This window comes from Phyllostomus hastatus, unplaced genomic scaffold (assembly GCF_019186645.2).
Source record: "Phyllostomus hastatus isolate PE091 unplaced genomic scaffold, TTU_PhHast_1.1 phas_contig_17, whole genome shotgun sequence".
In the NCBI taxonomy this organism is placed as follows: Eukaryota; Metazoa; Chordata; class Mammalia; order Chiroptera; family Phyllostomidae; genus Phyllostomus; species Phyllostomus hastatus.
Genome location: NW_025333664.1, coordinates 18,614,630 through 18,639,627, shown reverse-complemented (window position 1 = coordinate 18,639,627; position 24,998 = coordinate 18,614,630). Strand labels below are relative to the sequence as shown.

Sequence of the window (24,998 nt, the reverse complement as noted above, 5' to 3'; positions counted from 1 at the left end):
CCCCAAGGTGTCTTTTCCTATGTGAGCTGCTGATGTGCTCCGCCACAGACGTGCCGTGCGACCTTGGACAAGTCACTTAAGACAAGTCACAGGTCTCTGAGGGCCCTTCGGGGCCTCAGTTTCCTTATCAGCACAGTGAGGGGTTCGGTTATAGATGATCTTAAATTTCCTCTGACTTGTGCTTCTAAAGCTTGCAGTTCTGTGTGTCTCCCCTCAGGCACTCCCTGAGGTGTGCACTTGATACAGAGACCCCTTGGATGACAGGTTGACAAGTCTCACTTCACTTTTTCCATTTCCCGAACATCTGCCGAGCATCTGTGCAGACCACGCACAGTGCCTGAGCCTCCGATCCCTGCCCTCCAGAGGTTCACCATGTAGTGAAGAGGACAGTCCTTTGGCTACATCACTCTGGGACTCAGGGGGAAACACTGAGGTTCAGGACTGACACCTAGGAAGTCGTAACAAATCAGCACGGAGGATGGCTGCTGCGAGCACTCAGCCGGGGGAGGAGGGGGAGGAGGAGAGTGCTGGGAGGGAACCCCTCAGAGCAGCTGAGAAGCAGCAGGCAGAGAGATCTGAGAAGCCTGGGGCTGTGATGTCAGGGCAGTGATGGTGGGAATGGCCACCGGGCTCAGCTGCTGCAGGGCAGTCAAACAGAGGAGCGAAAAGTGTCTGCTGAGCTTAGAAACAAAGAGGCCATTGTAAAAATCCCCGAGGAATGGTGGAGACGAAATTAGCAGTGGGGAGAAAGCAATGGGGAGAAGGGGAGGTGAGGAGTAGAGATGGCAAGTGTGGGAGAAACTTTCGGGAAGCTTAACAGTGAAAGGAAGAAGGAAGGGGTGGTAGTTAGAGAGGAATTAATTTTGTCTGTGTAACTTTGGAGAGACTGAGCAAGCTTAAGTTTGTTTAAGAAATGGCCGTGCAAGTTATTAAAGCTGTTTAATGAAACCCTGAGAAAGACCTGGAGTGAGTTTCCCAAGGAGGTGGTGAGGGGTGGGGTCCTGAGCTCTGGTGGAGGAGAGAGCAGGGCCTGGTGAGGGTGCGGGAAGCTGGTGGGTGGGGAACAGGAAATCCACCCATTGGTGGAGCCTGGATCAGTCCCCCGCCCACTGCCCCCAACCCCGTGGTGAGGTGGTGAGTCACTCCTTGGGAGAATCAATCACTCTGGCCTCGATTTTCATTTACAAAGGGGAGTGTTAAATTATGCCTCTCAAATTCTAGATTCCATTATTCTGAGCATCTAAGCATTCAAAATTTGGTGAGTGCGGGGTTTCATGATCGGAAAATTCTGTCCCAACATTTCCTGTTCCTAGGATTCTCTGACACAATGCGTTAGGTCGTTCCTATGATGCTGGGAGTACAGCGGGTCCCAAGGCCCCGCAGCCTCCTGAGTGAGCTGGGCACAGAGGGCCTGGCCGCCTTGCAAAGCAGGGGTTATTCTGAGGGTTTTGTGCAGACCTCGGGCAGTTGCATCCTGGGGCAGAAGCACTGGTGTCGCTGTGGAGGCACCACCTGGCCTTGGGTTTTACTCTGTTCCAGAAAGCCCCAGGCCTGTTGGACAAGGTTCAGAGTGTGGCAGGTGGACACGAGAGGAGGAGGCAGAGGCAACGGTGATCTGAGGAAGGAGGAAGGCGTTTCCCACTTGCAGTTCTGTCCCCATCTCTTTGCAGGAAGGCTGGGAACGCACGGAAGGGAAAAAGGCACCCACACTTAAGACAAGATCTGAGATGCAGAGGATGTGCAGAGACCTCAGTTTGGGCTCCAGCTTTGTGACCCTGGGTAGTTTACTGCCTTCTCTGGGCCTATTTCCCCCGGGGGGCCCCTCCAGGCCTTGTTTAGCCTTGCTGTTGCAGAGATGGTGCCTGGTTCTCCTCCTAGGGGCTGTCAGTGAAAGGAAGCTAGATTAGCCATTCAAAGTACCACTTTCGAGTGCCCACCTTGGGAAATGCCACACATCATTCATTCATTCATTCATTCATTCAACAAACAGTTCCTCTAGCCCCACCTTGTGCTAAGCATGAGAAATAATAGTTCATTTATTCATTCAACGGAGTTCCAGCCCCTCCTCACTGTTTGCTATATTTTGCAAGTTACTCAGTTTATCTGTGTCTCTTTTCTCTTATCTATCAAGTGAAGAACAAAGAATTCCTGGTTATCTCACCAAGTTTAATGAATACATCACACCCATCCCATTTTTCTACCTTTTACTCTGCACTGTCATCCCAGGAAGCAAAACCCCGAGGTGTCTGGTTCTCTGTTTTGAGAACCAGAAAAAAAATTTTTTTTTAAATGTGAACACAGTGAAAATTATCAATGTTTATTCGAATGCGTGGTATTATTATTATCGCTTATTATGACTGATTTCTGAGTTCAGGCCACTGTGGGTGACATGGAGCATGCGGAAATGATTAAGGCCTGGTTAGGTCCCTCCAGGGGCTTTTAATATTTGGTTAAAATATTCTCTGTCTCTTCTCTATATTGCCAGTGGCAACCGCTTTCAACAACTGCAAATGAGGTCAGACTGTTTTCCCTTCCAGCAATCCCAAACTGTAGTTTAGTGAGTTGGCCATTAGGCCAGCGGGGACTTAAATTCAAGCGGAGCCTGGGCCCCAGTCAGCCATGATCTTTTAAATCTCCTGCCCTGGCCCCGTTTTTATATGCCCGGCGACGTCCCCGGCCCACTGTTCCCTGATACAGCAAACAGTTACCAGGATTTACTTTAGTCCCAGGCACTGGGTGAGCTCTGGGGACACAGTGATGAATATGATACAGTTCCTGTCCTCAAAGAATTTCCTACTTATTAGAGGCAACAGACTGATACATTTAAAAAGACAATGCAGTGTAATAAGTTACATTTTGTGTCCTACAGTTGTTTAGCCACTTTTTTTTAAAGATTCTATTTATTTAATTTTAGAGAGAGGGGAGGGAGGGAGGGAGAAAGAAAGGGAGAAAAACATCAGTTTGTGAGAGAAACACAGACTAGTTGCCCCTCACATGCCCCCAACTGGGGACCTGGCCTGCAACCCAGGCATGTGCCCTGACTGAGAATCCAACCAATGACCTTTTGGTTCACAGGCCGACTCTCAATCCACTGAGCCACACCAGCCATGGCTAGCCACTTTTTTTTTAATCTTCACCCAAGGACATGCTTATTGATTTTTAGAGAGAGGGGAAGGGAGAGAGAAAAAGGAGAAAAACATCGATGTGAGAGAGAAACATCAATTGGTTGCCTCTTATACACGCCCCAATCCCAGACCAAACCTGCAACCCAAGCATGTGTCCTGACCGGGAATCACACCCACGACATTTTGGTTTACGGGATGATGCTCCAGCCTGCTGAGCCATACCAGCCAGGGGAAGCCACTTTCTGAACACTTATAGAGGGAATTTGCTGTGTTCCAAGCTATGTCCTCCTACTGTCAGATGGTTCTCATTCATTCATTTCATCATTTATTCAACAAATCATTATTGAACATCTGTGTCAGGCCCTGCACCAGTACTGGGAATACAGGCAAGGTTCCTGTCCTCATGGGGCTTGGACTCTGACGGGGAAAACAAAGAATCAAATATATAATTTCCATGAATGATAAATGCTACAAAGAAAAGCAGAATAAACAGACGGCGGTGGGATGGGCAGAGGAGGCTACAGCATATTAGAAAGGATGGGCAGGAAATCCTCTCTGAAAGGATGACTCCCGAGCAGACACTTCAATGAACAAACCATGTGACGAAGAAGAGAGTTGCAAGCAGAGGGAACAGCAGATGCAAAGACCATGCAGTGGGGAAAACCTCAGCACGTTCAAGGCACGGCAGGAAGGCCACTGTGGTGGGGCGGAGTATGTGAGGGGAAGGCGAGTGGAGGTGCTGTTAGACAGGTGGGCAGAGGCTAGACCACATGGGCCAAGGTGAGGAGTTCTGACTTTATTCTAAGTGTTTGGGGGAACCATTGGAGGGTTTTAGACCAGGGAGTGACATGATATAATAACATTTATAGAGCGTTTTCACATATGAGCCCTCCTTTGAGGCTCATCACACCCTAAGAACAGCAACAACTTTAATTCTCATATTGCAGAAGAGGAAACTGAGGCTCACGCCAATTCAATCGCTTGCCTGGGCCCTTCTGATTAGCGGTGGAGCTGGAACTATCAGGCCCATGTCTTCCGACTCCCAGTCTCTTATGCGGCAATGCTTCCTCATATTCAGTTGTGCGCGAGTGAGTGAATGAATGAGTTAGTCCTGTCCCCACTGGGGAACCCTTTGGAGCCAGGGTTTCGGCGGTGCACGCTGCCACGCAGGCTGGGGCTGGAGGCTCCGCAGGGTCTTCCCAGCGTGTTCAGTGACCGCAGTGTGTGTGCGTCTTCTCCCTGCCCAGGTGGATGAAGAAACCCCGATGCGGTGTTCCTGACCACCCCCACTTGAGCCGTAGGCGGAGGAACAAGCGCTACGCCCTGACTGGACAGAAGTGGAGGCAGAAGCACATCACCTACAGGTGCTTTGACTTCCTCTCGTCCTCCCTGGTCCTGGCTCCACCCTCACTGTTTTTTTTTTTCTGGCCTGAGTTTCGGAGGCTCATAACCGGCTCTGTCATCAGGGTGAGGGCCGGGGACTGAGAGCCTATGACTTTGCCCTCCTTGTGACTCCCAGAGGATGCTCTGCCTCCAACTTCAGGTTTCTTTGGTCCTTTGGGGGCTTCTTACTTGTGTTCTGTTTAGATTCCAATCGTTTTTAGTTGCAGAAAGTGGAGCATGGACAGTTCAGTGACCTTCAGCTGTGATAAAGAACCATAGCTGAGCAGAGAAGGCTTAGTCTAATAGACTTCATGCAGGATTCCCAGCACAGATTTCCAGTTTGTTTCTTAAGCAGTGTAAAGGACCCGAATCACAGCAGTGTCACTCATTGATTGTCTAGGGAAACCAAGGGCAGAGCAGGGTCAGTCTCTAAGGCAGCCCGGCAACCTCGAGCAGGGATGCTGGAGCCCATCACAGCGTACTCAGATATCGGAACTCGGAGTGGAGCTGGGACAAGAGCCAGCCCTACGGTGGGCTCACGTGGGCTCTGGTTGGTGCCTCGCAAGGCCCTGATTCCATCCGAGGTAAATGTGTTCGGTCTCAAGGGTCTAAGATAGAGATCATAGAGGGGCACCAAGGGCTCTCCCGCTGACGAGTTGTAGAGGCCGGAACAGGATTTTTTCAGAAATCTGACAAGAGAAGGAAACTGTAGAAGAATCTGGGTCAGAAACTGGACAGACTCTTATGGTCTCCTGAAGAGGTAGAGTAGATGAGGAAAAGCAACTGGATTCTAACCTGATTCTGACCTTCCCTTATGTCACCCAACATCTCTGAGCCTCAGTTTCCTTACCTACAAAATAGGTCCTTTTCCCGGGTGCTCACGGGGCAGCGCATCCAGAAGCAGTGACGCTCCCTGTGGAGAGCCATGCAGTATGGATATAGCAACCTTAAATAGCTGAATCTATAACCGATTAAATCAGATACCGCCCTATACCAGCTTTTAGGTAGGCAAGTAGTAGTCGGTGCCAAATGTTTTTTTAAGAGATGTTTCACTTAAGCTCTCCACTGTTTAAATATTTTATAACTTTTTAAAGAATGTTTTATTTATTTATTTTTAGAGACAGGGGAGGGAGGGAGAAAGAGAGGGAGAGAAACATTGATGTGTGAGAGAAACATCAACTGGTTGCCTCTCTCATGCCCCCAGCTGGGGACCTGACCTACAGTCCAGGTACGTGCCCTAACCAGGAATCGAACCAGTGAACTTTTGATTCGCAGGCTGACACTCAATCCATGGAGCCACACGAGCCAAGGCAAAATATTTTATAACTTTTATAGATGTACATATTGTATGTATTGGGAGAACAACATAAATTTTAGAAAATGCTAGTCACCAACTTATTTTTTTTCCTACATATTGGAATGAAATCCTATACTTAACACAAACTTTGTCAAAGACAAAATACGAAACACTGATTAAAGAGCTAAGACACTCTGATTGAGGCAGGGCTTGGGACCCAGAGCCTTGCCTACCTGGCCTCTCTTTCAGCCCCTAGGGTGCTGCCACAGAACTCTAGGCATCAAAACTTGAAGATCGCTGGGCCATCTGGTTCCTGATGTTCCTCTTAGCTCTGCTCGTGTCTGACTCTCTGTTCCTCCCTTACCTAGTTCACTCTGCTCTCTCACCAGCATTCACAACTACACCCCAAAGGTAGGGGAGCTAGACACACGGAAAGCTATTCGCCAGGCCTTTGATGTGTGGCAGAAGGTGACCCCACTGACCTTTGAAGAGGTGCCATACCACGAAATCAAAAGTGACCGGAAAGAGGCAGACATCATGATCTTCTTTGCTTCTGGCTTCCATGGTGACAGCTCCCCCTTTGATGGGGAAGGAGGATTCCTGGCCCATGCCTACTTCCCTGGCCCTGGAATTGGCGGAGACACTCACTTCGACTCAGACGAGCCGTGGACACTAGGAAATGCCAACCACGATGGTAAGACAATGAGGGGACAGGGGTCAGTTCTGGGTTTCTCAGAAGCCCCGAGGAAGAACCTGGAGGACACCATAGATGAGTCCCTGGTTTCTAGAACTTCTTGTCCAAGAACTAAGCGCATAAGGGGTGGGAACTGTGGTCCCTGATGATACTCAACATGTGACCCACCAGAGCCAAGGACATGGAGATGGGTCGGATCACTGAGTAAAATGGTCTAACTGAGCTGAGTCAGGAGGGAGGGATTAGGTCACGAAGAAGAAGACAAAGTAATGAATCAGAGGCTGGGGGAAAGGTTTAAAAAAGCATTCAAGCTGAAAGTGGTAGGCTCTGGCCTGACAGATGACAGCTGCAAAGGCCAGTCATCTTATGAGGTGACGTGACTGACTCTCCCCATTACGTCAGCCTCACAGGTGAGTAACTCTAGCATCCTCAGAGAACATGCTCTCGGCCACTGTGATTTAATGAACAGCCGCAGAGTCAATACTGCGCAGCAACAGTAACCCCGTTCTTCAGGCTGCAAGAGCTCCTCACCCATATTTACTCGTAAGGCACGTGTTCAGTAAGTCAGCAAGTGCACGTCATTTCTAAGATGAAGAGTTTGGGGTTTGAGTGGCATCGCTGACAGGTGGCAGTGCGAGGGCTCACGCCATAGTTCAGCTACGTGGCTGTGTCACTAGGGGCAAATAATTCACCCCCAGTCTCCTCATCTGTAGAATGAGGGATGGGGTTGGTGATCTCTGAGGTCCCTTCCAACTTTAATGAAACACGCTGCACAACCCAGGCGGTCCGCACGTTGTACAAAAAAGACATGGTCTCTGCCCTCTGGGAGTCCGGAGTCAAGTTGGGGAGACGATGGGTGCATCAGTCACCCCGTCACAGGCAGACTGTACGGAAGGACACAGCAGAAACACCAGGAAATGCAGTAGGAGTCTAGAGGAGAAAGGGACAGAGGATTCCATTCCATTCCATTCCAGATTATAATAGACACTAGTATGTTAATATTCTAAGGCCCATGTCAAGTGCCTTCCGCATTGTATATGTTATTACCCCCATTTTACAAACAGGTGAACTGTATAGAGAAACATTAAGTAACCTCGCCAAGGTCCCACAGTTGGCGAATGACGAAATAAGGCTTTGAACCTGAGCGTTATGACTCCAGAGCCTGTGCTCTTAGCCACCAAACTAAGCTTCCATGGCCCTTAAGCCGCAGGGCACACCAGAATCACCGGGAAACCTTTTTAACGAACACAGATTCCAGGCTCCCGGCCCCTAGCCTTCTGCTCTTCTGATTCCCTGGTTCCGGGGCTGGGCCTGGGAATCTGCACACAGCCTACGAATGCCCAGGTGCTTCTCATGCAGCAGTGCCATCACCTCAGGAAGCACTGTCTTCATCCGCAGTTTCCCTAACTTGTCTGATCAGAAGAACTAACGAGGCTTCTTGTAGACACATGGATCCCCAGGTTCTCCCCTTGGACATTCTCATTCCTCATCCTCGGCACTTTGGGGAAACGCTGGGCATTCTTTTTCTCTGATGGAGCTCAGGGTGAGAGCAGACTTCAGAGCCTGTTTCCTCAGAGGCCGAGCCTGCTGTCTGTAGACCAGGAAGCCTCCTTGAGAAAACTTCCTATTTGCATGGATCAGGGGTCATGGATCAGGGGTCATCAGCTCTTGGCTTATCCTCACGAGGGTGGTCCAGGAGGCTGTCTGGCCGAGGTTCAGCCCAGGCAAAGTTATAAAACTGTTCAGCTTCTCGCTGCCCCCTGCCCTCCTCAGGTCTGTGTCCTCTTTCCTATCCAGCTCCATTTCCTCTGCCCCCGGGGCCCTTGCCTTCTGTCCTCGTATGTTTCCTGGCTTTCAGGACTCCTGTTCTTTATCTCCTGTGCTTGGATTAGTGTCAAGGAACAGCCGTCTGTGCTAACTGATAAGGTGTGAGGAGAAGAGAACTAACATTTTTGAACCCCAGTTAGATGCCAGGCACTTGTCCACTGATGAAATTTTAGTGATAGCCCTGATAAAGATAAATGAAATTTTAAATGGTTGTTTTCCAGGGAAGCACTGGAGAGACACTCCTCTTCCTCTGCCCTCCCCTTCCCAACTCTGGGGTTTGCATTTCCCACTCCTCGCTGCGGGGTGGGAAGGAGCTGGGACCATCCCAGCCACCTCCTGACTGTCCCATCCCATCCTGATGAATGGCTGCAATTCTGATAGAAACTCCAAGATGGGCAATGTCTTCTTTGGACAAGAGTCAGGACTCTTCTGTGCTCTGGGAAACCGAGCACGAACCATCCAGATCTGGTTCATGAGCACAGCAACAGAGCCTTGGCTGGCAGACCAGAATGCAGCAATTGCCCTAGAACGGCATTTGGAAGGAAAGGGAAGGAACCGAGATTAATTGAGCCCCTGTATATTATCTCAATTTCCACATAAACTCAATGAGGGAGTGGACAGAGGCTTCTGGGAACTTTTTGTTTATTGGCTTTCTTATCTACCCTGCATTCCCATTATGGGAACTTTCCAACTCACAAAAGTAGAGAGAATGACATTATGAACCCCCAGGCATAATTATCAGCATTATGTCATTCCTATTTTGTCTACCCTCTTCCCTACACTTTTATTTTTTTTGGCTGAGGTATTTTTAAAGAAAATCCCATTTCACCTGCAAATACTTCAGTATACACTTCTAACAGATTATTTTTAACACAACCACAAAATCAATATCAAACTCGACAAAATTAAGAATTTCTAAAAATCAAATACCTGGTTTGTGTTTTCCCAAATGACCTCAAAAATGTCTCTTCCCATTGTTTGCTTGCATCAGGACCCAAACAACAGCCATGCGTGCATCGCCCACGGCTGACACGTCTCTCAAGGCCCTTTCCATGTAAGGAAAGGGCTCCTCACCCGGCTCCTCTGTCCCGTGCTGCCCGTGTTTATCGCAGAAACTGGGCCACTTGTCCTGAGCATCGTCGTTGGGCTTGACTAGATTCAGATTCACTGTTAACTTATCTCTCTTCCCCATATTTCCTGAATATTGGTGATTAGATCAACAGGCCTGACCAGATTCCGGTTCACCTTTTTGGCAAGAACGCTTCCTAGGTGGTGCTGGGCCTCCCTAACCCATCACACTGGGAAGCAGGTGCGATGCAGCTTGTCCTACCTTTAGGGACGCTGAAGTTGACAGGTCGGCTCAGGTGCGCCAGCCTGACCCAACCATTACAGAATTTACATGGGCAACTTTTGTTTGTTGGTTCGTTTTTTGTTTTTCTTCCTCCTGGGGAACTTTAAAAAGAAAAAAAAAATTACCTAAACCCTAATCCAAAAGTCCTGAATCAGAAACTCCTGGATCAGAATCTCCTCTACCCGTGTGTTTAAAAGGTTCTCCCGAGAGCCCACTGGACTGTAAAGGTGATTCTGATTCTCCAGCTCCTTGGAGTCTGGGCGAAAGGGAGTCTGGCCCACCGCACCTTTAAGCTGGTTTTGGGGACTGCTTCCCAGTACTTTCTGTTCTCACTTCTCTCCAGTGAGTCAAGCAGTGAGGTCAGCAGAATTCACTAAGCTCTGCTGGGGAGGGAGCCCAACCCCAGGGAAGGTGATAAGACAGGCAGAGTCATCCAGACCAGCCGTCACAGGGTAGAGCCAGAGCCGTTTGCAATTACTTCAGTGACTCTCCCCCACCTGGGGAGCTAGACTCAGCAGGGATCCTAATCTCCATTTTGCAGATGAGGCGAGTAAAGTTCCAAGTGGTTAAGAAATTCACACAGTTGGTAAGTGGCAGAGCCAGGTGTGAACCCAGGACTCTGAATTTTTAACCATCACCCCCCCGGTGATTCTGCTGCAGGCGGTCCAAGGACCCCACCTGGAAAAATACTGAACTTCTGGCACTGTCCTGTCCTGCTGCTGTCACCTAGCCCTCTCCAGCACAGAACTTGCCTTCAAAGAGCTCACAGTCCTAGAGCTCTGAGAGTGAGAGTGGGCGCTAGGGGCTAGAACCTAGGGTGGAAAACAGGCAGTGCCATAGAGATAATTCAGATAAACTGCTGGGAGAGTACAGAGGAGGAAGCACTCACTGCCAGTGGGAGAAATCAAGGAGGGCTTCCTGGAAGACATGGCACTGAGCTGAACTCTGAAGGAATAAGGCTATTTCAGGTGGAGGGGACAGCACTGCCAAAAGTATAGAGATGAAGGGAGATGCTACAACTTTTGCAGGGTTGGAGGAATCGGTCAGATGGGCCTCACCAAATGTGGAGGTCCTAAGGGACGGAAATGAGGCAGAAATAAGGTATATAAGGTATACTTGAGTAGCCAAGTAGACTGTTGGGTGCTCGCTAAGAGGCCCAAGGCTTTGAGCTCCCAGCTGACAGGATGCGGGTCCTCACACTCAGCTCACTGGGACCTGGCTATTTAATGTGATGATTCTGTGCCAGGAGCCGGCGTGGGTGCTTTACATACCTGGTCTCACTAACCTTCACCTCAGCTCTCATGAAGGCACCCTATTCCCTCCATTTTACAGAGGGAGAGATTTAAACTGTCGCACGGCTTGGACATGGCAGTGCTGGGATTCCTGGCAGTCTGGCTCCCAGGGACTGTACTTCTGACCACGGGGGTCTTCCCCATCCTGCTGCTGTCCCACTCACAAGCTCCGGCCAGCTCTCTGGCCCCTGGGCCCTCCCCTCCCGCCTCCACAGAGCAGCCCACAGGTCACCTGGGTTTCTGTGCAGTGAGACGCCAGCTCCCCAGCTCTTCTCTGCCTCGAGGTCCCTGGAGCAAACCCACTGCCCCTTTCCTTCAAGGACGTACTCCTGTACTCTACAGAGAGCAGGCACAGAGGCTCACAGCATAACAGACCCAGGATGAGGACAAAGGTTTGGTCTGGCCAGGCACTTGCAGCCCTGCTCCCTGGTTTCCCGCTGAGGTCCCTGTGGACGCCCCCGAGAAGGAGCCTGGCTGGGGGACAGCGGCCCGAGCAGCTTGTCCCGGGTGGAACAGGCCAGGAGCAGGGCCAGTACTGGACCCCAGGAAGCAGAGCTGCCTTCCGCTGGCTCCGCAGCCGTCTTTGTTTGGGACGGAGCTCAGAGATGAGCTCACCCATCCCTGCTGCCAGAGGGACAGGGCCTGAGGAAGAAGCTGGGGGCGGCCTGGCCTCCTCGTGCCAGCCCGCCCTTCCTCAGCAGAAGGCAGCCCCAGGCTCTTGGCCAACCTTGCCCTGATCTAGCCCATCCTCCTTCGCTGAAAACACTGGTGGTGTCAGCAGAGCGGCAGCCAGGCACGCGTCTGGGTCCGCCCCGTGGGGCTCTTCTCTTCTCCCGAGACTTTAGCCAGGAAGCCCAGAGACAATCCTCAGCCCCGTTTGACCCTCACACGGCCCTTGGCTGGGTTGGGGTAGAGCAACTTTGCCAGCGACACTGGGGCAGAGTGGACACTATGGCTCCTGACAACCAACCAACCTCCTGGGCTCCCGGCAGCCTCCCCTGACTCCAAGGTGGCAGGAATGGACTTCAACATGCCTTCGAGCTGGGCTGTAAGAGGCGGGGCTCAAGGGCATTCAAATGCCAGAGGTCAAAGCAAGCAGGGGTCTGTCACTGGACAGACGAGAGTCAGGACTGTTGACCCAACAGCCTACCCGACACCCAGATCGTTGCATTTTTTTTCCACAAAGCTGGGCTTATTTAATTTCCCCCCAAAGCCAGCCTTGCCCTATCCCAGGCCTGAGTGCAGGGGAGAACTCCAGGGAGGTGGCTTTAAGAGGATCTGGTTGCTAGGACCCCGCTGGCCTTGTGCCTCCGTTCTGATCGATGGGCTTACTCCAGGCGCCGACCTTCTCTGTCTCGTGTGTGGTGCCCAGCGCTGCCCCGCGGTGCCATGTGTCCAACCCTCACACAGCCCTGTGAGGCGGGACGTTCTTCCCATTTGCAGATGAGGAATGAGGCTCAGTGGGTGGACCCTCTGGCCACGTTCCCAGAGCTGGCGGGGGTTCAGCTGGAAGTGAACGAGGTCTGTCCCGCTCAGGGGCGCGTGCTCACGCCCACTAGGCCACACTGCCGCCTCGGCTTCGTGCTCGGGGTCCCCTGCCCCACCTTCTGCACCTGGACCTTGTCGTTTTCCACTCCAATTTGAATCCCTGCCTTGATCTTGACCATAGCTCAGTTCTTTCAGAACCGAGGTCTCGCCAGACTGAGAGCTGCCACCCGACCAGAGCCCTGCCTGACCCTGGCTCTTCTGAAGCGCACCTCCAGCCTGCCGCCCCAGAGCGCCCCTCTGCTCGCCCCACTCCTCTGCCTCGGCTCAGGCCCTCCCATCTCGCACCTGGACCCTTGTACCAGCTTCCAACCCCACCCTGTGACCCCCCTCTCTGGTCTCACCGTCCTCTAAACCTTCCTCCAACCACAGCCACAGTGATGTCATCATGTCACCAAACCCCCCGCCGGCTTAGAAGCCGGTCCAAAGTCCTCCGCATGGCATCACAGGGCCCTGCGTGCCAGCCTGGCTGACCTCATCCCCCTCCAGCCCTCCCCTCGAGGTTTGTTCGGGAGCCAAATGGAATGAAACTGCATGTCCCTGGGTCTTGTTTATAGCTTTCCCTCTGCCAGGGGAGCCGCCCCCACCCATCTCCCTCTCCACCACCACCCCCCGCCCCCCGAATCCATCCTGCTGGCCAACTTCTCTTTCAAGGCTCACCTGAATCTTCACCTTTACAAAGACTTCACGGAACATCTCTAAGTTTAGAGGACTCCTCCCTTCTTGGCATCCTCTCCCGACCCTTACTTACCTCTGTTAGGCACCCCGCACACCAGTTCCACTTACTTTGCTTCTCTCTCCCTGTCCTCCACGGTACTGAGAGTTCTGGAAGGCAGGGATGTGTCTGGTTTCTCCGTGTGGCCCAGTGTCGGGCACAGGGCCTGGCACAAAGCCTATGGGTGTTTGCTGACATAACGGATCGACTGACCGACACCTAAGTGGATGCCCCGGCACCTCCCCCTCCCCTCCCCCTCTCCGCAGGGAACGACCTCTTCCTGGTGGCCGTGCACGAGCTGGGCCACGCGCTGGGGCTGGAGCACTCCAACGACCCCAGCGCCATCATGGCGCCCTTCTACCAGTACATGGAGACGCACAACTTCAAGCTGCCGCAGGACGACCTCCAGGGCATCCAGAAGATCTACGGTGCGTGGCAGGGGACAAGGGGCCACCGCTTCTTCCACAGGGCTTGGCTGTGACTGCCCACCTGTCGTGGAGGGGGCGGCGAGCAGGGGTGGAGGGAGCATTGCCATCTATCCGAGTAGCTGCTGTGTCTCTGACAGATGTCTAAGCTTTAGAGACTTTCGACGCCATTGCTTAATCAGGGGAGGCAAGGCTACCTCCCCACCCCCTACCACCCCCCATTTGCCCTCATCTTGGGAAACGGAGGGGAGGGTCTGAGCTGCTACAGGGAGGGACAGCAGTGAGTGGAGGCCCACTCCCTCCCTCCTCTTCTCTCCTCTCTTCCCCCTCCTCGCACCTCCCTCTAGCCTCCTGTGGTTCAGGTCTAAAGGGGTCCCACCTGTAGCCAGGAGATCCACACATCTGTCCAAGTAATAGTGATACAACATGATGAGTATTATAAACCAAGCTTTTTTTTCTTAAATAAAAAGAAATAAGAAGCTAGGCTGATATATTGAAGAAACACACTGCCATGCCTCCCTCCCAGTTCCCTGGTCAGGCTGGTGTGCGAGGTTCTCGTTCTTGGCAAGCAGGTGGAGATGGAAGACCAGTTTTCTTGAGCAAATGCCTGTCCACACAGCGTAGCCCCGCCCCCCACTGCCCCCAGGCGACGGAGCATAGAAGGGCTCCCTCTGGAGGTCCCAAGGGCCTCACAGACTGGGTGGCCCCACCCAGAGCCCTGGAGCTAGGCAGGCTGTCTCAAGTTGAAGCTGCAGAGGGCTGGTCAGGGGTGAGGGTAACTGGGAAGTGTTTTGAAACAGAATGGCCAGGATCTTCCGACAGATCAGACATGAGGTGAGGAGAAGGGTGACAATAAGGTTTCTGGCTTTCGTAATTGCGGGGGATAGGACTGACCAGTCTGTAGCTCAGACATCTGGGCTGGGGGAGTGACTTGGGAATCTTTGGCATCCCATGTAGTGGCCACCGGCCATACTGGAGCAGGACAAAGAGGGGAGGGGGAGGGGGGCCCCGTGTGTGCGGAGGGGTGCAGAAAGAGGGTTGGGACACTGAGCCTAAGAAGGGACATGTCCTGTCACAGCAGGAGAGAAGAAAAAGAAGATACCAGACTTGGGGGCAGACAGATGAGAGTCCCGTTTAATGGTTGTCACCTAGTTTCTCAGAGACGAGGGGAGTAAAAAGTGGGGAGAAAGGACAGGAGGCTGGAGCAGGGCGGCCTTGTTTGTCTCAGAGCTGCCTCCGTGACGATGCGACAGGGCAGCGGGGGGCAGGGGGTGCCCGGCCCCTTTCTAAGACGCAGCCCCTCTCTCCAGGACCCCCAGCCGAGCCCCTGGAGCCCACAAGGCCTCTCCCCACGCTCCCCGTCCGCAGGATCCACTCCCCGTCGGAGAGAAAGCACGAGCGCCAGCCCCGGCCCCCTCGGCCACCCCTCGGCGACCGGCCGTCCACGCCCGGAGCCAAACCCAACATCTGCGATGGCAACTTCAACACAGTGGCCCTCTTCCGGGGAGAGATGTTTGTGTTTAAGGTAGGGCCGGTTGACTGGCACCTTCCAGGGGTCCCCTCCCGTTTCTTTCCCACCACGGAGCCAAAGAAGGCTGCTGTCCCGGGATTTGGCCTGCCACGGGGCCTGGATGGAAGCCGGCCCAATGGCCAGGACACAGGTCTCTCCCTGCTGCCGCTGAGTGAACCAAAAGGGAGGTGGGAAGATCGGTGACCCTGCACCTTCCCGGGGTTAACACTGGGGAAAGGTACCGGAGACCAGCTTCTGGTCCGTGACTTTAAGCAAGTTGCCTCCCTGCTCTGAACCTCAATTTCTCCATCTGAAAACTAGAGAGTCATTCCCCTAACGACGGGTGTACGGAGATCAAATAGAGCATGGCCATTAAGCAGGCACAGTGGTGGCTGTGGCTGCCTCCAGATCCTACCAGGGCCGAGAGGCAGGTACTGAGACGTACCTGACAGAAAGCAAGCCAGGTTGCATCTTGTCACCCGTCTGGCCCTGTCCTGCTAGCCCTGGGCTGACGGGGGGGCGGCCTGCTTGGTGTGTGGCAGCTGGGTTCTCAGGGAAGCAGACTCTGAGATGGTGTTTGGAAGGCAGGAGTTTGATGAGGGAAGCGGGATCGGGCAGGAAGAGGAGACAGGCAGCCACTAGGCCCACTGCAGACCCATCCCCCCCAGGGGTCTCTGGAGCTACATTGGCGGTCAGATTTATCCCACGTTAGGGCCTCGATGGCTAGAAATTTATGCCCCTGCCTCATTCAGCCAGCGGATAAGGAAGGATGTGACCCTGGGGGAACTCTCTGAAGCCGGGGCCATCCCAAGAGGCTGGCCACACTCCCAGCCTCAGAGGCAGTAAGCCCTCCAGGGATGGGGATCCGGACAGCACCTCTCCCTCACTCTGGGAGGCCGTGGAGGACCGCCCCACACCCTTCATGGAGTTCTCCCCAGCAGGTTTCGAGCACCGAGCAAGAACCAGGCGCCCTGGGTCAGCCTAGTCCTGCCTCTCACTGAGCGGTTCTAGGAAAATCACTGAAGGCTCTATCTCAGATATACTTACAAGAGTTGTGAAAGTCAAAATGAGGTTTAACAAACTGGATGTGAAAGTGCTTTGTAAAACACCGTTAAACACTCTTTTCCAGCTGTTGCACCATCTTGAGGAGCCACACGCGTTCCTCTGTATTCGCGCACCCTCCCACTGAATGGCTCCTAGGCAAGTCTAGCTCCTCTCATCCCCGTTTACACGTGAGAAAGCTGAGGTCCCAGGAGGTCTGGGCCTTGCCCAACATGCCCGCAGCCAGGGGCTGCAGGGGGACAAGGCACCGGTCTGCAGAGGGGAGCTTTCATCACACTCTCGGCCTCCTTGTCTGCCATTTAGTCCACCTTGACTATAAGCCCCATTCTGTTCTAGGCACTTTGCCTATGACCCCTCATCTGACTCCCGCCCCCTCCCCCCACCATTATTACCCGCACTTGCCGGTGAGTTTCTTTAAGTGCTGTGCCCAAGGGCATGCAGCTGTAAGTGGGGAAACCTGAATTCACACCCAGGTCTTGGGAGAATTCCCACAGTGTGCTTCCCATGGTTCCTTGCCCTGCTGGATGGAGCCAGGCAGGCATGAGGAGGGTGCTCTGCCCAGGATCAGTGACCATCTGAGCTTCCCAACAGCCGGGGGAGTGGCCCTGCAGATCTCAGTGACTCTCTGCTGCCCTCGTGTGGCTACTCTGGGCCCAGGCATCATCCCTTCTGGCTCCTCCACACCTCCTCCCCGCCATCAGACCTGTCTGCTTTGTCTGGTGGCCCCTCCCGCAGCAAGAGCCATCTGGAGGGTTACATGAAGAGAGTTAAGGAGCATCCTGTCTTCCTCACAGGGCCTTGAAAGTTAGAAGCAGTAAATAGAAAAGCATCACCGAGGGTTTTGAGGCTGGGCCCAGGGGAAGGTGTTGAGCTGCTGGGCTGAGCGCTGGGTTCAGAGGCTATGCCCCTTCCTCTCTCCCTTGACCCCCAGGATCGCTGGTTCTGGCGTTTGCGCAATAACCGGGTGCAGGAGGGTTACCCCATGCAGATCGAGCAGTTCTGGAAGGGCCTGCCCGCCCGCATAGATGCAGCCTACGAAAGGGCCGATGGAAGATTTGTCTTCTTCAAAGGTAATGTGGTCTGTGCTGAGGGACCTGGGATATGGCTCTCTGCCCTCGGGACCCCCTTTTGCCATCTGTAAGCCGGGACAGGTGGGTGGGAGGCAGGCGCACTCCCGGGCCCTTCCAGCCCTGACAGAGACACCAGCCTCTGACAGGACAGATCCCTGCCGGCAGGCAGTGCGCAGTCGGGGGAAGTCAAGTCAGGGAGTGCTTGTTGGGGGTCATATGAGCCCAAGTCAGTGGGGCGACAAGCCTCGGCCACGTGCAGTAGAGGGCTGCACAGGCCATTGCAGACCACCTGTGTTCGCTGGAAGACCACCGCGTCAGTTCTGGAGGGAGGGGGTCACCCAGCCCAGAGGCTGGAGAGGTCAGGGAAGGGGGCAGGGCCGGCTAACGTGTGCTGCACGCCCACCGGGTGCCCACCCTGGGCTAGGTGGTTTCACTTCAGCTACCTTGACCTCGGCCAGGCCCCAGGAGGCTAAGACACAGACAGTTAGTGAGAAGCAAGGAAAGCATTCCGACGGGGGAGGAACAGCATGGGCGAAGGAGAGAGTGGGAACGTGCACGTGTGTGGCGCCCTGCACCGGAAAGCGGTGAAAAGTGGCCTGAGGGGCAGTTTGGGGGCGAGGCCTGAGGAGCCTTGTTTGCCAGGCCAGAATTTAATATTGACCCATTAGGGCAACACCAGAAATTGCTGTTTCCAAGCCGCAGAGAGCCAGGGGGCAGGTGCAGGGGCGGGGAGGCCATTTCTGAGAGGGTTGCTGGGAGCTGAGGAGAGCGCTGTCTGTAAGGCCCGTGGCGGGGGCAGCAGAGAGGCTGGAGCTACCTGGAAGATCAAACCCAGGTCTCAAGAGAGGCGGAGCACTGAGAGGAGGAGGAAACAGGGTCAAAGGTGATGCTGGCACTTGTTAGGGGCTCTGGGAGGCCAAAAGGTGAGCAGGGAGGCAGCCCCCTGTGGTGGAGATGAAGAACTCCAGGGAGCCGCCTTGGAGATGCCCAGAAGCTGGTGGGCCGTCAGGGTACCGAGACTGGTGCTCAGATCTACTGGGACAGTGACTGTGGGCTCCGGCCTCCAGTTGGGTGTCATTGGTAGCAGGTGGGGGTGGGTGGGAAATGGGGAACACTAGTGTGTGTGAGTGGCTGAGGTCACCCAGAGAGGAGAAAGGAGCAAGTCCCACAAAAGGAAAGAGGGTGAGACATGGAGCCCGGGCAGCATGGGGTGATCCGTGACTGGCTTCTGGCTTCTGGCTTCTTGCCCCTTAACTAAGCTTTGCCTGGGCCAAGGGGCCTCCGTCTCCCACTGAGGGGATCCAGCAGGCCTAGGGCTGTTTCCCCCTGAACACTCTGGCACTATGAATGACTTCAGTCCCAGCAGGAGATGGGCCAGGAGCACTAGCCACAACCTCTGGCATTGAGTGACTGGGCAAGGCTGATCCTGGGCTCCTCTTGGCCACAGGTGACAAGTACTGGGTGTTCAAGGAGGTGACGGTGGAGCCTGGGTACCCCCACAGCCTGGGGGAGCTGGGCAGCTGTCTGCCCCGAGAAGGCATTGACACGGCTCTGCGCTGGGAACCCGTGGGCAAGACCTACTTTTTCAAAGGCGAGCAGTACTGGCGCTACAGTGAAGAGCGGCGGGCCACGGACCCTGGCTACCCCAAGCCCATCACCGTGTGGAAGGGCATCCCACAGGCCCCCCAAGGGGCCTTCATCAGCAAGGAAGGATGTACGTAAGGGCCGGGCCGGTGGGAGGGGTCCCAGCAAGGCCCACGGGCACCCTCTCGGGGTATCCAGGTCCGAGAAACACCACCTGGGGGCAAGGACAACCGCCTTGCGCCCACCCACATTCACACAGTGAATCCTCTTACCAGCTACCAAGCCTCGGTGTCTCATCTTCAGGAACGGGTCGCAACTGAGAGATGTTTTCACAGACTGCATTCCTTCAGACAGCGTTTCTCAGGGGTCCTCGGGGTGCTCTCGGAGTTCGAGTTATCACATCTGAAAAGCAGTGAGGGATACGGTGGTTCGAAGGCGACTTTGCACAGGGCTTGAGGGCAGGAAGGTAGAGAGAGAAGCCTTTTTGATTTGTGAGACATTTTCCAAGCTCCTCCCGGAGGCCGGACTAGGAGCTTCTCAAGAGGAGGGGCTGGGTCTTGCCAGGGGCAGAGTGGGCACCCACAAATGTTTGTTGGACACATCTCCACTGACATGACCAAAAGCACAGCCTGGCTGGTCTCACACCCCATCTCCACCCCTTACTGTGAGTTTGGGCAAATCACTCATTTTCTCAGTTCCTCGTCTGTAAAGTGGGGATAACAATGGTACCTGTCTCATAGGGTTTTGTAAGGATTAAACAAGATAAATTATGTAAAGCCCTTAGACCAATGCTGAGCACATGGCCAATGCCATATGTTTTAGCTGCTATCATCATCATCATCATCATCATTATCATCATCATCATCTTGTTGGTGTGTTTTAGTTTATACAGAATGACAGATTCATTCACTCCACAGTGATTACTTGGAACCAGGTTGTGTGGGAGGGCCGAGGATGGAGCAGAGAACAAGGCTTGTATTACGTTCTGGCTCCCAGGCTAGAGGCAAAAAAAAATAAGCAGCAGCAAATGCTGTAAGGGGTAGAAATGCTGGGAGAGAGCAACAAGGCAGAGGGGCCGCATTAGAGAAGGTCGTCGGGGAGGACTCTCTGAGGAGAGTCGCTGGTGAGAAAGCCAACAGCCACAGGGACAGGAGCGGCGGCTATTCGGTGGCTCTCCTGTGTATCCGATGCTTTATACACACAGTCTTGCTTTCTGGGGAGCCTCAGAGACAGATGACATCAACGACTTTGGCCAATGAAAGTCCCAGCCATGGTGGGGAGCCGGCCAATGAGAGTCTTCTGAGAACGTTGCTGTCCCTCTCTGCACTGGCTGGTGACTGAGGCTGTTGCCAGGCGCCTTGGGGTAGCCCCCAGCCCTGCTCCCTTCTTTCCTTCCAGCCCGTCCCCTGGAAGGATCCCAGAGGCCCTGCAATCAGTGTTGCAAAGCGATGTGTGCCAAGCCAAAAAAAAAAAAAAAATCCCTGATAAATGCAGAGAGGTAGTGTCCGCTGTCAAGAGAAGGTGAAGCCCCGCTCCCTGCCTCCCTTGGCTCAGGTGGGAGCCGGGCTGAGGCCCTACAGCTGTGGGGACAGTGCTGTCCGAGCCCCAAACTGGGGGCTCGATCTGACCCCACATGAGGGCACCTGCAGTGCAGTGTGACGGGCCTGAGAAGGACCCCGTCTGGCAGGCACGGACTGAACTTACCCATTCTACTGAAAGCCCCTCAATGGCCGCTCCAGGTCCTGGGTGCCCCCCTCCGCAGCCACACTATTTGCAGGATGTGCAGAGCTCTGCGCTCCCCCACCCCCGCCAATGTGCCAACACACTGCCCCCACCACCCCGGAAGCCCACCCCTCCTTCAGAGGCCCCCTGGAGCACCCCCAGGGTGGGAGAGGGGCCCCTCCTCCATGCTGCCACAGCACCCTGCACCCTCACACTGGCCCAGAGCGGGTGTGGGGCAAGCGTCTGGGAGTGGTGCTGACACCGGGCTGTTTCCGCAGACTACACCTACTTCTACAAGGGCCGGGACTACTGGAAGTTCGACAACCAGAAACTCAGCGTGGAGCCTGGCTACCCGCGCAACATCCTGCGTGACTGGATGGGCTGCAACCAGAAGGAGGTTGAACGGCGCAAGGAGCGGCGGCTGCCCCAGGATGATGTGGGCATCATGGTGACCATCAACGACGTGCCAGGTTCCGTGAACGCGGTGGCCGTGGTCATCCCCTGCATCCTGTCCCTCTGCATCCTGGTGCTGGTCTACACCATCTTCCAGTTCAAGAACAAGGCAGGCCCTCAGCCTGTCACCTACTATAAGCGGCCAGTCCAGGAGTGGGTGTGAGCAGCCCAGAGCCCTCTCTGTCTACTCAGTCTGGCCAGCCAGGCCCTTCCTCACCAGGGCCTGAGGGGCAGCTCTGGCCACTGCCCACCGGAGCCAGCAGGGCCCTAGGCCAGGGGTCATGTAGTTGAAGTGGTGGGTGCATTGGCCTAGGCTGAACGTGGGATAAGGAGTGGTGGCAGCTGTGCCCAGGAGTGGCTGTCTGGCACCCAGACGCCAGCCTTCTGTCCTGGGTAAACTGCTCCCTACTCAAGGCAATAGGCCAGGCACCAAGCCAGGAGGAGGCCCTGTGGCCACTGCATCCGGTGGTGTCTGTGAGACACCACAGCTTGGTTCCTGGCTGGACCCAGCACCTTCTGTGGGAAGCTAGCACGAGCGTTCTCAGCCCCATCTGGGAGAAGCCACCAGTCCTGGTCCCTCTCTGCCAACACCTGCTGGTCAGATGTGCCCCCCACCCGTACCCCACCGTTCTCCAAGGCTACAGGACCCTGCTGCCAGCACGGTGGGTGACGGGCTTCCCCTGCTGGCATGCAGCAGATCCCTCCGGAAACCTGCCCCATACATCGGGGTCTCCTCTGAGACCCAGGACTTAGGGTCACAGGCTGCAGGCAGGGCTGTGGCCCAGCTGGGTCTCACAAGGACCTAGCTGTCACATCTTGAACATTTAAACGTCCTGTCTCTACTCTTTAAAGTCCCATTCTGCAAAGGCTGCTTGAGGCTTTAGGTGAATTAGAGGTGACTGTTTTGGTTACGAGGCCTGCATGGCATGTGATGAGGACCAAGGTGCTGCTAAGGCCATTCCACCGCCCATACACTCCAGGAGCTGGGCCCTGCTCATGAGGCCAAAGCGCTGGGACAGGAGCCGACCCCTTTTCCGGAGGCTGATCTGAGTGTGACCACCCTTTACTCCCCAGACCCTGGCCCCATCCCCCAGTCTCCAGCCCCACTCCGGCCTGTAGCTTGCAGCCTGGGGGCTCAGCCTGACTGGTTAGGTGAGGCAGAAATGGCTCCAGACCAACGTCCTCACAGCCTTGGGGTAAGGGACTCAGGGCAGCTTTCTGAAGCGCTGAGCCCACACCCCCCAGCTACACCGAGGCCCACTGAACCTCTCTGCCCAGGACCAGTGTTCACATCACGAGCGTGGCCCTTACTAGTCCAGCTCACCAGGCCCACCTTCCTGCATTGCTCTTTAGAAAAGGGCACCCGCAATGGGTCGAGGCCCCAATCCTAGGGGCCCACCCTACACTGTCTGGCAGGAATTCCTAGGGCTCGGCTTGCCTCAACTCCAACCCAGTGGAGGCAGCCCTGCTTGTCACTGAGGAGCCCTAGGCAAGACCAATGGGTTCAATGATGCCCGCTGGCTCTCTGCCAAATCCAAGAGGCAGTGCCAGTCTTTAGGGTGCTGGCAGGGCCTCGGATGCCAGCCTGGCCCTCTAAGCCTGCACGGGCCTTGCCGCCCGCTGTGGCTTCTGGTCTGCGGGTTGGCTTAACCTGTAGGAGACAGGGACTTCTGCTGCCCGGGAACTGTCCCAAGCAAAATGTCTTGTCCCAGAGGCACCTATTTGGGTCCACTGTGTTCCCTGTCATTATCCTTCTTTTTCTCATTTTGGTCAAGGGCGGGCTCCCTGGGGCGGGTGGGGAACAACTGCGGAGATATTAGTGATTCATAGGTTTGTACAGTGTTTTATACTTTGCAAAGCACTTTATTAGCTCACACCTGTCCACTCACATGAAACTAGTGTAGGCCCTGGGAAGCCGAGGGTAATTCTCACCCTGCCCTCACATGAAGCACAGAGAGGTGGTGACATGCCCAGGCTACCCAGGGGGCTGGCTGGGCCTTGGGTCCAAGATGAGATCAGAAGTGTCTCTTTTATCCATCTCTTCCTGGCCTCCCTTTCCCCTTCCCTGGTCCCTTTCCACTCCTCAGGTTGGTGCTCTCACTTCTTGAACGCTCTAGGCCCCCCAGGTTCCCCGTTGGCTCCTGGTACTGCCGAGGTCAGGTGAGGAAGAGCAGGAGATGGAGGCAGGCAGCCCAGGCTGCAGATGTGAGGGATGTGAGGCTGGGCCCAGACAGGGCTCAGCCTGCAGGCTTCCAGTCTCGGGTCCTCCTGCATCGTCTCGCAGTCGTCTGTGTGTCCGTCGTCCCAAGGCAGAGCAGACAGAGGGGGGAAGTCCTGGGGGCCCTGGAGCCTAGCTTCCCCTCGGCCTGGGGAACATCACAGCATTTCAATGTCAGTCACATTTTAAACTGATCAGCCTTTGTATAATGTTTTTTAAATCATTTCTAAATAAAACAAAAATACAGAGTGTGTCATTTCCCTTGGATGTGGGAAAGAGGATCAGGTTCCGACAACGGCCTGAGAAAGTTCTAGGAGGAGAGAAACGGGGTACTTTAAGGTGTCCAGGAATGGTCCCGTTCATCTCATCTGCCAGCCCAGCCATCAGATGCCCCCTCCCTCCAAAAGACTGACTCGAAAGGCCCAGGGTTACTGGAGTCCCAGAAATACAGCCTGATAATACCTCACTGGGGTCCGGGCTAGAGGGGCAACCTCCCTTGGGAGGAGTATGGGAAGGGTCACCGCGGCAAGGCCTTCTCTCAAGTCAAGGCACATGGTGCAATGACCAGGAACAAAAGCAAGAGCCCAGTTCTCAGCAATAAGGGACAGGGGAGGTGAGGTGAGTAGCCCTTAGGTCTTACCAAGAGCCCTGGCCGGGTTCTGAAGTCAGTGACAGGGAAGGCTGACCCAAGACCCAGAGCTGCGGGGTGGGGGTGAGCCCGAAGGTCTGAAGTGGCTTGGGTGCCGGGTGGAAAGCGAAGAAATTCAGGATGGCAGGAGGGGCCAGAGACCAGACGGTGCTCCATGGGCCCCACCCCTGCACGTCCTCCACTCGCTGTCATGTCCGGGGAGCGAGAATGGGGGGATAGGTTAGGAGAGACATGGGGGCAGACAACAGTGACCAGACCAGGAGAGGCGAACAGAATGACAGGCGGTGGTAAGGCCACTCGGAGGGCGGAGAGTCAGTACCAAGAGGTGCAGGCAATGAGGAAGCGCACGTCGTCCAGCGGTCCCCAGGGGCTGGGCTCGGGCCTGGGTCGCTCAGGACCCGCGGGTGCCGCGGGCTGGGGCTGCGCCGGCTCCACCGGCTCCACCGCGCCCTCGCCGCCGCTCAGCTGAGCTCCCATGGTCTGCAGGAGTAGAAGCCCGTCATGGGCTGGGCCAGCCCTACGCGCCCCTCCGGCCCCAGCCCCACTCTGGTCCCAGCCCCACTCTGGCCTTCACCTGACGCTTGCGGAAGAATATCCCGGAGAATCCCAGCGCCGACCTCCAGGCTTTGCGGGCCTGCGCAGCAGGGAAGGGCGTGACTGGCGTCGTGATGTCACAGACCCGCCCGCCTGCCGGAAATACCCTGATCCCGGGGGCAGGGCCCAGAAGACGACCCCACCCACCAGCAACCGGCCAATCCTGCCCCAACCTCCCAGGGCCCCGCCCCACGAGCTGCCAAAACAACACACGCCCACCCAAGCACCTTAAGGTAAGGTCCTGCTGGGGTTGAAGAGACCATCCGCGGTATCCGCGGCAACCAGGCAGCTGGGCCATCCATCCACGTTGGGTCAAGGACAAGACTGCCCTATGGCCAGGTGCCCCAGGGCCCTACACAGGGCTCTGCCCCGGGGTTCTCACAACGGCCCAGGGGAGAATTAAAACGGAATCTCATCCTTCGAAGGCCGCGTGGAAAATGGGAGAATTACACAGTGGGGTGTCAGACTGTGGACCTGGAGAG

The 24,998-nt window shown here is 55.0% G+C and overlaps 2 protein-coding genes across 2 annotated transcripts in view; one reads left to right on the top strand and one right to left on the bottom strand.

The window, feature by feature from the left end:
* Nucleotides 1–22,793, top strand: part of MMP24 (matrix metallopeptidase 24) — a 41,755-nt gene extending 18,962 nt beyond the window's left edge. The window contains exons 3-9 of the mRNA XM_045833191.1: nt 4,373–4,489; nt 6,195–6,499; nt 13,496–13,657; nt 14,965–15,179; nt 17,158–17,296; nt 18,744–19,010; nt 20,881–22,793. Coding sequence (XP_045689147.1) covers nt 4,373–4,489; nt 6,195–6,499; nt 13,496–13,657; nt 14,965–15,179; nt 17,158–17,296; nt 18,744–19,010; nt 20,881–21,218 — 1,543 coding nt within the window. The 3' untranslated portion in view covers nt 21,219–22,793. The remainder of the gene's footprint in view (nt 1–4,372; nt 4,490–6,194; nt 6,500–13,495; nt 13,658–14,964; nt 15,180–17,157; nt 17,297–18,743; nt 19,011–20,880) is intronic.
* Nucleotides 22,794–22,897: 104 nt separating this feature from the next.
* On the bottom strand, nt 22,898–24,556 carry MMP24OS (MMP24 opposite strand). The gene is made up of 3 exons (XM_045833511.1): nt 24,497–24,556; nt 23,914–24,402; nt 22,898–23,421 (listed from the first exon to the last, which is right to left on the bottom strand). Exon 2 carries the CDS (start codon nt 24,397–24,399, stop codon nt 24,235–24,237), a length of 165 nt encoding a protein of 54 aa, XP_045689467.1. The 5' UTR covers nt 24,400–24,402; nt 24,497–24,556; the 3' UTR covers nt 22,898–23,421; nt 23,914–24,234.
* Between the last annotated feature and the right edge of the window lie 442 nt (nt 24,557–24,998).

Coding starts and splice junctions, on each gene's coding strand:
- MMP24OS (XM_045833511.1), bottom strand. CDS start 24,399: ATGGGAGCTCAGCTGAGCGGCGGCGAGGGCGCGGTGGAGCCGGTGGAG.